Source organism: Aythya fuligula, chromosome 3 (assembly GCF_009819795.1).
Source record: "Aythya fuligula isolate bAytFul2 chromosome 3, bAytFul2.pri, whole genome shotgun sequence".
NCBI lineage: Eukaryota > Metazoa > Chordata > Aves > Anseriformes > Anatidae > Aythya > Aythya fuligula.
In genome coordinates, this window is record NC_045561.1 from 441,105 (window position 1) to 455,102 (window position 13,998).

Sequence of the window (13,998 nt, forward strand, 5' to 3'; positions counted from 1 at the left end):
TACAAGCTCTTTGGAAGGGATAGACAAGGTAGGAAGGGTGGTAGTGTGGCTCTTTAATATAAAGAGTGTTTTGATGTTGAAGAGCTTGTGGTTGGGAATGATAAAGTTGAGTGTCTATGGATAAGGATCAGGGGAAAGCCTGTAGGGGTGACATCTTGGTGGGGGTCTGTCTACTGAGACTGCCTACTCAGGATGAAAAGATGGATGAGGCATTCTTTGGGCAGCTTGCAAAAGTTACACGATCACCAGCACTCGTTCACATGGGAGACTTCAACTTCCCTGATATAAGCTGGAAATATAATACTGTGCAGAGGAACCAGTCCAGGAGGTTTCTAGATTGTGTTGAAGATAGCTTTGTGACACAGCTGTTTCAAGAGCCTACCAGGGGAGGTGCCCCACTAGACCTGCTCTTCACTAACAGAGAAGGACTGGGGGGAAATGTGAAAGCTGGGGACTGTCTTGAGCAGAGTGGCTGTGAAATTGTAGAGTTTTCTATCCTTGGTGATGTCATAAGGGTAACTAGCAAAACTGCTGTCTTGAACTTCCGGAGTGCAGACTTTGACTTTGTCCTGAATAGGACACTTGTTGCGGGGTCCCTTGGGAGTCGCTCCTGAAGGGCAAAGGTGTCCAGGAAGCCTGGACAATCCTCAAGAAAGAAATATTACAGGCACATAAGCAGGCTGTACCTGAGTCCTGTAAGACTAGATGGAGGGGAAGAACACCAGCATGGATGAACTGGGGACTTTTATTGAGATTTGGGAGAAAAAGACGTTCTAAATGTCTTTTAAAGACCTCCAGAGATGGGGACTCCACCACTTCCCTGGGCAGCCCATTCCCATGCCTGACAACCCTCTCAGTAAAGTTCTTCCTAATATCCAACCTAAACCTCCCCTGGCACAACATTAACCCATTCCCCCTCGTCCTGTCACCAGGCATGTGGGAGAACAGACCAACCCCAACCTCGCTACAGCCTCCTTTAAGGTACCTGTAGAGAGCAATAAGGTCGCCCCTGCGCCTCCTCTTCTCCAGGCTGAACAAGCCCAGCTCCCTCAGCCGCTCCTCGTAGGACTTGTTCTCCAGGCCCCTCACCAGCTTCGTTGCCCTTCTCTGCACCCGCTCAAGCACCTCGATGTCCTTCTTGTAGCAAGGGGCCCAAAGCTGAACACAGTACTCGAGGTGTGACCTCACCAGAGCCGAGTACAGGGGGACAATCACTTCCCTAGCCCTGCTGGCCACACTGCTTCGTATACAAGCCAGGATGCTGTTGGCCTTCTTGGCCACCTGAGCACACTGCTGGCTCATATTCAGCCGACTATCAACCAATACTCCCAGGTCCTTCTCTGCCAGGCAGCTTTCCAACCACTCCTCTCCCAGCCTGTAGCTCTGCTTGGGGTTATTGCGATCATTGGGTCCAACCACCCTGCCAAACCAGATTCATTAGAGCAGGCCACCCAGGTAGGCATCCAGACGGGCCTTGAATATCTCCAGAGAAGATAACTATTATTTTATTAATATATTGGTCTTTGACAACAATTTCTATATTTTTAAAGAACATATTAATCTAGTGTTTTAGAAATGAAAGCATATTAAAAATACCTCCTCAAAGTTTCGTGTTTGTCAAGGTGACAGGTAAAAACTACATCCTTGCATGTCTGCTTGGAATGTTCTAAGATAGGAATGATACAAGACTTTAATTTAAAAAAAAATTTCTTCTTCAATGTTTTAAGTGATCATTTCTCTTATTCTTGCAGAAAGGTGAAGTGACTACCATTTCCCATACTGAACTGCTTTTAGATGATATCATGCACAAAGATTTTAAAGCCTCAGCAGCACCCCTCCTTGAGACTGAAGAAAAAGATACTTTCCGTCCAGTGTACAGAGGAGCTTCAAATGCTGTCTGTATTCGTCTATTTTGTATTGATGAGAAGTATGAGACTAGGTAAGTGTGGATGAATATTTACTGCTTTCCTAATCTTAGTGACAACTTTTAATGTAACATTTTTGGACAAATCTGAAAGTGACAGTACCTGCTGAAACTAGGTTAGATTTTTCTTTCCTTTTTTTTTTTTTTCTTTTACTTTCACTGGTAACTTACTGAAATTTTCAACCTCCAACTAGAACTTCCTACCTCTGATAGAACTATGGGGACAAAAATTAGCAAGTTACTTTTGGTGGAAAAATGCTGGTTGAAATTGGATGTTTCTTTTTCTAAATAAACATTAATTTCAAATCTAAGAGAGAAGTGCAGTGCTTGTAAATCTGTGCTCATAGAAACACTGATACATACAAAACACTGGTACATACGAAAGAATAATCATGTTGCAGGAAGTCTGTACAAGAACAGTTAATTTATGGACAATCTAGACTAAAACAAAATGAAGCAAGTCAATTATTCCAGAATAGAATAATTTTTTATTTTAAATTAATACTGAGGTGAGGGACTTGCTCTGAAATGACTCCCACTACACCAAAGTAACAATACAAAACTGTGATCTGCTGCAACTATGTTGAGAAATAATTTCTCTGTAGCCTAGCTGAATTCTCTGTTCATAGTGTCCTTCTTAGGATAAGGACCTGTCATTTCTTTGCCCACTTCTGACATTCTGTTCTTCATGTGCACCACTGTTGTTCCTGTTCAAGATATGTTCATTGTGTTTATCTCTGAACATTGCAGTCTCTTTCGTCTCTCCCTGGAGACATCTCTGGAACAGTTTGAATTCCAAGATGGATATCTGTGGAGAAGATAACATTCCTTTCCGTAGTGTTCTCCTAAGATTTACACTCATGCAAGGTCCTCTCTTCAGAACTGAGGAGTCTGTAGATCGTGGTGTTTTCAGATATTTTCCGTGTATGCTTCCCTAACTTGCACTAGCTTGATCCACCTGTTTGCAAAAGGTACTGACCGTTAGAAAAGCAAATATGTCTGAGAGGATGACATGAAGTAATCCTGGCTGTATCTCAGAATATTGTCCTGAAGGAGTTACTGCTGACCCTGCATGGCATGGATCCCAACATAGTAGTTTGGTTTTAGTGTAGGTATGATTGAATCTTAGCCCTCAAGGGAAGTTCACTGCTGAGGCATTTGTGTTATCCAGTAAAGTTGCTAAATGTTTCCATCTCCTAGGTGTAGAGCTGTCTTGTGGCTTGCTAGTGCATTGTAAGTAAAATGCAAAGGAACCAAACTGCTAGTATATATCTGCAGACGTTTGATACTTTTTTTAAACCCGCTGAAAAATCTCCTACCTCTGTGCTTGAATTCCTTGCTACCAAGAAGGTACCAGATACCAAAGAATATAAAAATATGTTGCTGCAACATTTATCCTTTCCCTTAGATATTTTCCTAACTAGTCATAATTATGAATTACATGTATATAGGTGAATATATAATACCCTATCAAATCTGTATTTTTAGCAATTTTAGTTTTCACATTTTTCACTTAATCACAAATATATTAATTTTAAAATACCTCTCCTTGCATCTAGTAATGTTGTTGGTGAAGAAATTAAAGGGAGCTTAGTTATTTTAATTACAGGTCTAGATGGGGAGAGGTTTTATCAGTATTTTTAGGTAACCTATATCTGTATAGAATATCTTCAGAAGACAAATCTTGTACTTTGGAACAATACTTCATAAAGCTTCATCATAACTCTGTTTGATGGGTTTAGAGGTCTTTGGTATCCTTAAACACAGGAGAAATAGGATTAAATTATTAAATTTCTTACAGCTTTTTAAACTCAGATGTCACCTTTCACTGTCCCTATTGGACAAAGAGTGTAATTACTCCAAACCAGGAGGTGAGAAGTGGAGAGGTTAAATGGTCAGAAGCGATTTCAAAATATTGGTGTTGCCATTAGTCTGATAAAGTACATTGGATAGGTTTGCCAAATGGATACTGACACAAGCCTTGGAAATACTGTGGTGCATGACAACAACTTTTTGTAATCTCATTTAACGTTTACTATATAATGCTGCTCTCTTAGCCCATGGAAGTCTTCTGGAAAATATTTCTTGAGTCAGTAACATCTAAGTCAATTTTTTCCATTCAGTGAAGAAAGCAATGTTTTGATATTATTTCAGATGTTGAGGCTTGTTCTTGTTAATAGTGATGCTTCAAGCATGCTGACGTGCAGCATGTGACATCTACAATTGATTAACATTGAGTTAGCAGGACTGTCCAATTAGCATTATGCATAAATATTCCTTGCATTTATGGAGAAGTAAATATTGAAATGTTTAGGATCTGTTTGTTATGCATTTTATGTAATAATGTTTGCTCTTGGTTGCAGATCACTGGATTTTTTGCATTATGTTTTCAAGCTTTTTCCAGTACGTATACTTTAAAGTTTGTGTATGCTTGGTGTGACAGAAGTGCAGCTGTCAGAAGGAGTATTTAGGTCTGATGCCTGAGTAATTCAGTGACTCACAGGAGTACAGCATGGCTAGCTACACTGTGCTGAGTTACCCTGAGTCTGACTTCTGTTTTTGGCTGATTTTGGCCTTTCTGTATTGTCTATATAAGTTCTTTGCTTATGTTCCATGGGGGATTTTTTTTAATACATTTTTTGAGGTGCACATTTAGAGAGCAAATGTTTCAAACTCCTTTAAAATTGTGTATAGATCTATATGGTACCTAAATTAAAAATAATACCAAAGAAAATACATTACAGGAGCCAGAGTTAAATCATAGGAAGCAGCACTATTAAGGGAATCTGTATTACTTGCCTATATCCTAAACCGTGGGTGTTTAGGGCAAATCTAACGTGAGGTAAACTAGGATATGAATATACAGTGCAGTAACTACTTACCAGGTGTAGTAAGAAAAAAATTAATCACACAATGTGCTCAAATTGACTGCAAATACGATGTGCATTTGTATGAATAGGCAACCTGTAGCACATGCACACCAACAATGCCAAATTCAGGACAAGATGAACATCACTGTATGTATATAAACTTATATTCTTCAGGTTTAGTGTGTGTGCAGTGTAAGCTATGGTACTGTGCATGCACACTGACTATTTGTTCTGGATCTTAGGACACCCTGCTCTCCTTGATGGTCTCACTTGGCTGCAAATGTGCAAAAGATCCCCGACAGGCATACATTGTCTTAAAATTCCACTGCAACAGAATTGCAGGGTAGAAAAAAAAAACTCTCAAGGAAAATAAATAAACCCTAAAGGTGTGGGCATAGGCATAATGTTTCCACTGAGGAAGAAAAGAAAAACAGGGAAGGGAAGGACCTTGAGGGAATGCCAGCATTTTAACTAATAAGTCTTTACTACTGAAGCTAAAAGGCCCATTTCTATAAGCCAAGTTTATGTTGGGCTCATCAGTTCCTTTGTGCTGCCCAGGCATCGAAGTATCTTAAGTAGAACAGCATTTGGAGCATATGGATGTTTTAAGCATATTTTTTAAGTTAATTTATTTTCTTTTTATCCCATCTAGTCAGAAGCTTTTGTGTAAAGCTGACATTGAGATCACTAAGAACCTATATTCTCTGCAAATGTTTTCAGGACAAAGACTTCTGTATCATCCTTGTGCCACATCATGTGCCGGAGTTCTGCTTGATCCGGAGTTTTGTTCGTGTTGTCCCTTACTTTACTACCCAACTTGGCCATGAGCTTTATGTGTTCCACCGTGCAGGATTGCTCAAGTGAGTCATGCACCTCGTGACAACAAATGATGTATTCTGAGTTACTTTTGTGGAATATACTTGCATCATCAAACCTAGCACCAGATGCACATTCCTTCATTATCTCAGAGCAAGCTGATATGTCTGCATGGTACAGCACAACATCTTGCAGAAATGGTAGCTTGAGTTCCAAAACCAGTATAGTTGAATAGCATGGGACTGTGCCTGGAACAATTAGGATCCAGGGCTAAGTAACTTAGTCTTCAGCAGCATTACTGCAACTGTCTCACTTCTTGTAGAGTGAATTCTAAGCCTACTCAGATGTATCTCCACATAGCACTATACTAGATGGTGTAGAAATATCTTATATTTTCAGTAAAATAAATTAATTAGTGACTTGATTTTTAATGAAACAAAAAATAAGGTAATTAAACATGTAAAAGCAAGTGGTCTTCTGACTGCCAGCATTTATATGGTTTCCTGTAAAGTAAAAAGAAAATTGCAATAGAAGGATTCCTTGAAAGTATGAATGTATGGTACTAACTTAATGAAGATGAACATTATTATGGATGAGTAGCTTCTCCAAGGTACTTCATTGTAGAACAAGACCAACCAAGAAATATGGTGCCATGTTTGACCTTTAGACTTGAGTTGGTTTGAATAGCATTGATATTTGAAAGCCAGGTGTAGATTTAATTCTTGGAAACATGATAAAATTCTCTTGCAAGAGAGAACTGCAGTAATGTATTTCTTGAACATACACAGCAGTAACTTCATTGTTGAGTATCTATTTTACCTAATTGATCTCTCTTTCTTGTGTGTGTCAAATCAGGTATTTCATGTTTTTCAAATTTATGCTACTCTGAACATTTCTGTAGTCTGAAGTATTGGTAAACTGGGATGCAGAAACTCTGTCTTTATAACTTCTGTCACAATCCTTCATTTGTATCACAAGCCTGTGCTGGCCCAAACACCAGTCTTAAATTTTTGACACAGTAGGACATTTTCCTTTTGTTTCTTATTAATGTAGCTAAATACTCTGTGATTTCAGAGAAATAATTCTGCTTTAGTTGCATACGAAATCACCACTGATGGTATACAAATAGTCTCTGCAGGAACTGGCCAGCTACTCTTGGACATATGCAGAAGCCTTTTACCATGAGATGAAATTTGGCTTCTGTGTATTGTGTAAGAATCCAGCTGGACAAAGATAAAGCCACTGGAGTAATTCCTGTTAATCTCAGTCACAGCTGTTCAGTAATCCAGCAGTAGGATTGGTAGTCATGAGTCCTTTTGCGATTTTGTTCAAAATTAAACTCGTTATCAAGGTTTTTAAAAGACCTTAACATTCTGATTAAATTGTGCATATTCCAAGTCATACCAGTCTTTCCATGACAACAGAATAGTGTCATTAGTAGCATTTTCCAGCTTTCCTGCAGCTGTGCTGGAAAGGAAAAAATAGACTCTAGGTGAGGTTTAGGATCAGAAGAGGTGTGGAAGAAACGAGGTGAAGCTTTTAGAAAGTTTCTGTGCACAACTTGGTGTACAACAGTAGATACTCCCTTCGGGAAGAGGGAAGAAAAAAAATTATGAAAAAGTAAAAGATCAATATATTATACTTGCACCAAAAGCTTTCAAAAGGCATGTGAGTGAAAAGGACATCACATAAAATGGATTAAAAGGAAAACAGGGGTAAGAAGGTGGGAATGTGAAGACATGAAAGGGCAAAATCAGAAGAGGCACAGGCACAAAATGAGATACTGATTAGCAAAGGTTGTAAGAGGAGTAAGAAAAAGTGTTAAGTACACAAAAAGCAAGAGTGCAGCAAATGGAAGTATAGGTCTACTACTTAACAGTGAAGGAGAAAAAATAACAGATGAGAAGGCATAGGCTGAACTGCTTAATGGGTACTTTCCTTCAATTTTCACTAAAAGGCATAATAATAATAATAGTATACTGGCTTCTGAGCAGTCAAAGGAACTGGGCATCTAAAGTGAGCTAATTCTTTGCTGGAAGAGAAATGAGCCCAAACCTTGGATAGTCCTTTCTATTCTTTCATATTGATAGTGGATCTGGATGTTTCATTATTTATATATTTATTTTATTTTTAAAACAATTTTCATTTTTTATGTGTTCTATTTTTTCTAATGCTAAAAATGTAGTTCATGACTGGCCCAATCGCTTTCTCTTGGCCATTGGAGGGGGAATAACTCAAACCATGGGCACACTAGAGTGGCAGGGAGATAGAGTGCTCACAGGTTGAAGAGTTAACCAGATTGCTGGTCTTGCTGGCCATTATCCTCATCACTTGTTTCATCTTGCAATTAACTGTCTGTGGAAATGTGTTAACAAGTGTGGAAACTGACCCAAAGCTCACTTAGAAATTCAGGATTAATTTGTAATTTGGATGCCAGCTGCAGGGTTTCTTACAGAATGCAGTAATCAAATGTATTGTATGCTTTTGAGCACTCAAATAATTGAGTTGAAAGTATTCCATGAGATCGAGCTGTGAAATTTGCCATAACATATCATATATTAGGTAGGTATATATTTTTAAAATTACTAGAACTGATATTAGAACCATATTCCACAAAATCAATATTAATGTGACTTAGGATGAAGAATAGCACATACAAGTTTAAATTGAAAACAAGAACTACAGGAATGGAAATTATACTACATGAATTGCAGGCTTTTGTAAACTGTGGGTAAAAGATCTTAATTCTTGGAAATTAAGTTTTAATTGAGTTCCTTGGACAGCACTCCGTAAGTCTTAATTGCATGTGCATCTTGTTTAACCATGAAGGGTTGATGCCTTTAAAAGATAACAATAATTTCTCAACTGCTGTAGATGGTTACTGTGAAGTAAATTTTTTCGTTTTTGTGTGGGAACATGTTTTATAACCAAGTGTGTGAACTAGTTAGGTGCCAGGGTATTCCTGTCTGTAGTTAACATGTTGGTGTTTTTTGCACAAAAAAACTGTTGGAACATGGTACGTTGCATAAACATTTTTATACCGTGTCACCGTCACGTGATTAGTAATTGGCAATTTTATGTTTAGCAGAGGCATTTTATTTGTGTAAATTTATCCTCACGTATAACTGTTTGAAGAATTGAGGCCCAACACAAGTGTTAGTCATTTGGTGTTTATTGGAGAAATTCCTGTGTTGTATTGATATTTCTGCCTTTCTTTTGTTCTATATCTGAAGATAACAGTTGGCTCTACTTATTTTTTTTCTCCCCCCACCCCCTTTTTTTTTTCCCATGCTTGTATATTAATGGATTCTATTTTTATTTTTAAAGATTCCTTACTTCTTGTCTCTGGCTTTTAGTCTCAGGAACACATGATACCTTGTGGTTACAGCTATGGCTAGTCTTTGCTTTGTGCAATTGGGATTTAAGTGTTTAGTATCAATTAAAGCAGCATTCCTGAGTTGTTTTATGCAGATGGTGTGTGATCTTTCCTGTTACTACACAATAAAATTTAATATATGCATTTGGAACAACTGTCATGTTGCAGCCAATTTCGGCTATGAAAAGACATATTTAGTGCTTATAGAAGAAAGACATCTTCACATGTGTGATAACTGTAGCCTTTAACTTGTAACAGAGCAAACTTCTACTTTTTTTCTTTTTTAATAGATCCTTTACTGTAAGAAGAGCAACAACAAATGATATACCTGGTGTCAAAATGCTTATTAAAACCCTTAGCTTGAATGAAAGTATATTGAATGACTTAAAGATATTTACTTCGGCTCGCAGGGAACCAGTGAGTATTTGCTGCAAATGCATTTACAATAGAATGGATAAATAGAGATAAATACATCAAGAATTTATTCTGTTACTCCTAAACAGGTGTACTGTGTCAGTACCAGCAGTTGGTATAGGCTGTATTCAGCCTGACTTGATGATTAATCTGATCTGTGGACTAGATCAACTGCCCCTTTTTCTGGTGATTCTGCAAATGCTGAGACAGAAGCAGGATGGATACTTTGTTGTTGTTGGCCACCCACAGCCTGATTTCCATTGTTGGTTTTCTTGCATGTACATCTGACTGCATGATGAACATGTGTTCATGTAACACGTGTTTTGTGACATGATAGGGGCCTATTTCTCCTTCCCATAACACAACCAGACATATGCTTAGGAAGCAGTAGGGAACATCAGAATATTTTTGCTTGCTGGAACACACTACATGGACAAAATGTGCCTATGTTTATGTTGCTGTTGCCTTTCAGGATGGGACCCCTGTACAAGCATTCATAGCAGAAGTTTTGGATCAAATTGTTGGCATTTCAGTCATTAGAGATGAAATGGTAAATTCTATTTATATTTTCCCCATTTGCTATGTTTGTGTTGTATGAAAATAGTAACAGTGAGCACTCAGCAACAAGGGCTGAGTTCTGTGCTTGTCACTATACATGTACCTAACAGAAAATACATGTGAAAAATAATGCTTCTCTAAGCTTTCTATCTCTTTCCTATGTAAACTGTATTATTTCCCTTCTCATGGACTATGATTGACATGCAGATGAAAAAAATATTATCCCGTTATTTGCAAGAAATTGTTTGATGGGTTCTGAAAGTATGCCTCCTGCATCCTGTTTTGGTTCTTTAGCATAAAGCCATTCTGCCTCCAGGTGTTTGGAATTACTTATTTTGCCCCCAGTATCCAAAGTCAGTGAGCAGTTTTGCTAAGCATACTGCAAAGAGTAGCAGCTGTCCTTCTAGATTTCCTTTCTTAACTTCTTTTCCCAACAGTAGTTTATAAATTGCACTTGACTATAAAACAAATGAGCAAAAAACATATGCTCTAATGGAGTACCAAAAAAAGATAAAGTTGCACATTATTCTTGGAAAGTAAAAAAAAAAGTTCTTTAATGCTTAGTTTTATGGACTTCTGCTATTATTGAAAAGGTATAGATCTTTCAACAAGAAAGATCTTTCAACAAGATCTTTCAACAAGAAAGATCTATAATCTATAATAAGATTATAAGATTATAATCTATAATAAGATTTTTTGTTTTGTTTTGTTTTTCCCCCATGAATGTCCATTAACCTTTATCAGCAGTTGTTGTGAAGGGGTCAAATATGCATTCCCTGTAAATGAAGGTGGACAAATAGAATAGTAGTTTTTGATACAATTAAAAGATTTCCAATAAAAATGTGTTCAGTCAATGTGCTTTTCAATTGAGAATAATCCTTAAAGGCTCTTCATTTTCACTGGAACAGGCTGTCCAGGGTGGTTGTGGAGTCTTCTTCTCTGGAGATATTCAAGGCCCATCTGGGCGCCTACCTGGGCAACCTGCTCTAGGGAACCTGCTTTGGCAGGGGGGTTGGACCTGATGATCTCTTGAGGTCCCTTCCAAACACTTCAATTCTGTCATTCTGTGATTCATTTTGGTATTCTTATTTAATTCCTTAATTGATAAAAAGCAACTCATTGGCTCTTGCTAAAATACTGTGGATGTAGCTGTTTCATCACTGCTGATTTCCAGTTTCTTACTTTCCAGGATATTGAGTATATTCGATCACATTACAATATTGAAGACTTTATTCATTTTAACCACCACGAGCAAGAGGAACACGGACATCTTAACCACTTTGCCTTAAATCCAATATTTCATCACTATACCAAACACTTTTTGAAGGAGATTCTTCGCTTAGCCCACAAATCTTCTCTTTACTACCCTATTTATCCACAGTATACAGAGGCCAAGGTAATAAGGAAGTTGTTTGCATTTTACATATGAAAAATTGTCACCTTTGCTCACTTTGTTCTTTTTGCTTCTATGACTGACTTTGAACAGGAATTGTCTTAGCAACCTGGAGCAAATTGTACTTTGTTTTCTTGTGCTACATAACCTGCATTCACGGACAAATCTGTTGCATAGCAGGCCTAGTCTGTAGTGCTGTTAGCAGTGCACACAAGTCATGACTTCCTCAGTATCTTCAGGAAGTATGTGGAGGACCACAAGTTTGGTGTGTACTTGTCCATGGCTCTTTACCTAGGCTGTTAAGAGAGAGGAGCTCTTCTTAGGGGGTGGCTTCTTCTGAGATGAGTGAGTCTTTGTGAGTGTCTGTTTTTCTATCAAATTTAGAGGATCCTAGGGCAACTGTCCTCTAAATGTGGTTAGATGCCTAAAGTTACACACGTTAGTATGTTGCCCTGGGTGCAGCACAGTAGAAGAATAATTTGTTTGCTACTTCCTCATTGTTTCTGAGTGATGTACATCCTGCTTCTTACCCACATAGGTTCTCGTATTTGTTGTATGAGCCCCTTCCATTAAATATACTGTAGTACTTATGGTCAAGTTTCTGCCCTTTATTGTCCTTTCCCATTAGATCTGTTACAGGATGAGGTAGCAAGCATTCAGTATTCCCAGTCCTGCCTAAGTAGGACTCTTTGAGTTAAAAGCTGTAGTTTGAGTTCATTTCTTGCCCCTAGGTTGGATGTGTAGTTTCAACTTTGTACAAACAAAGAACTGTCGCAACTCATCAAGTGAGTTTTCTGTTTAATTGCTTTCAATAAGCAAATACATCTGACATATCTTTGTCATTTGCATATCAGTTACCAAGCAAATATTAAATGACAAGGTATAGTGCACATATATCACCTTTATATTTAACAATTTATATTTCTTGTCATAGTTTATTACTAGAACCAAATTGAGTTGTGCTGTCTCACATACAGCTACTCAGCTACACAATGAGTTTTGAGAAGTACTCCTATTTGTTAAGATTCAGAATGAATTGGGGGACAGGAAAGAAAAAAGGAATTATGTCACTGAGCATTGTACAACATGAGCATGTGCAAGGGAAAAGTATCAAAACAACATCCAAGTGGTTTATAAGAACACTTCGAAAGTGATTTAGATACTTCAGACTTTCATCAAAACTCAGGAGGATCTAGGCACCTCATTGTTACTGAAAACAAACGTGTTTCTGCAAGTGCTACAGAAGAAAAATAAGAACCTAATCATGGATGAGAAGATTAATTTCCAAGAACATAATTTGTGGAAGCAGAAGAAAAGATTCTTCTAAAAATACCCACATGTCTGTTTTGTTATCAGTCTCATGTCAGGCAAGAAAAAGGGAGCACAAAGTAAACTTTACAATCATGTCAATGCATTTGTGTGCAGCCATCTACGGCTAGTATCTGGTCCAGCCAAATCACGTAGGCTCCTTGCAGAATTAACTGAGAAAACACAGTGTGTGCAGAGGGCAGTTCATCTATCGATCATAGCTACCAATCTTAGGACAGTAAGAATTGCCCTCTGGAGATGCTCACCTCTTTCTTCAGCTCTGAGGGGTGTCTGCGTGGCTAGCTGGACTAAGCTCCAAGCTTTTAGATGGCGACTGAGATGAATTCAGTCCTCTGACTTATGTGGTTTTGGAATTGTCACCTTTTTTAACATAGGAATTTTTACGAGTTGGACGGGGCCATTTTCAGAAGGGTGTATTTTTCTGCTTCTCCAATGTGCACTTTTGTGGAGTTCTATGAAGAACTATTGGTTTCTCTCTTGAGAAACCAATATCCTTGTATAACATTAGGTTCTCAAGTTCTTCAGAGGCACTTACAAAAATGCAGTTTAATGGCAGTGGATAGAAGGAGACATTAATCATACTAATAATTCCAGTTTGGTCTATTTCCAGGTTAGAGTTTCTTTAAGTTACTTTAGCTCATCATTGCTTTCTAATAATCAGTAGAAGTGGTATTTTACTCAGTTCTCAGTGTAGTAACATTTTTTTCGATCTTTGTGGATGGAATGGTACTTCAGTGTAATTTAGTTTGAATTAATGGTCGTTCTCTATTTCCTGTAATTCTTTTCTTTTTTTCCTTTTCATGTCATAAGTTATGATGGAGCTAGTCATACCATAATAGATGGAATAAAGCTACATCTAATGATCCATGCTAGTCACATTAACATTAGGGTTTTCATTCACTTCAAGTTTATGCCAGTTTATTAACATTTATCACTTGTATGAAATTGACATTTTAGTTGGTATAGAATTTTTGTATAAATTCATAACCGTTCTCTGCCAAACAAGCAAAGGTTAGCAGTAAGTAGATAACATAGCTTAATGAGGTCAAATCAAGCTGATTCATGATCACTGTAGAGAAAAATATCCTCCTGGGGAAAATACTTGTGCTGAATAATCCCATAAACCAAACCACTTGTTTATCTGTCATTCCCACAGAGATAGTAATGTAATTACTCTCATAATTATCTTCATTAGTGTCAGGAATTATCTGCAATTCATTCCTCTGCTCTGAGTATGTTTGTTTATTTACTGATTTTTCTCTCAGATTTAGCCAACAGACCTAAGAATTTTGTATTTGCAAAGCCATACAAGAGACAT

The 13,998-nt window shown here is 37.7% G+C and overlaps 1 protein-coding gene across 1 annotated transcript in view; it reads left to right on the plus strand.

Moving 5' to 3' along the window:
* Nucleotides 1–13,998, plus strand: part of CFAP61 (cilia and flagella associated protein 61) — a 104,124-nt gene that overhangs the window by 20,391 nt on the left and 69,735 nt on the right. The window contains exons 10-15 of the mRNA XM_032183662.1: nucleotides 1,752–1,939; nucleotides 4,288–4,327; nucleotides 5,515–5,654; nucleotides 9,277–9,403; nucleotides 9,873–9,950; nucleotides 11,148–11,354. Of these exons, the coding sequence (XP_032039553.1) occupies nucleotides 1,752–1,939; nucleotides 4,288–4,327; nucleotides 5,515–5,654; nucleotides 9,277–9,403; nucleotides 9,873–9,950; nucleotides 11,148–11,354 (780 nt within the window). The remainder of the gene's footprint in view (nucleotides 1–1,751; nucleotides 1,940–4,287; nucleotides 4,328–5,514; nucleotides 5,655–9,276; nucleotides 9,404–9,872; nucleotides 9,951–11,147; nucleotides 11,355–13,998) is intronic.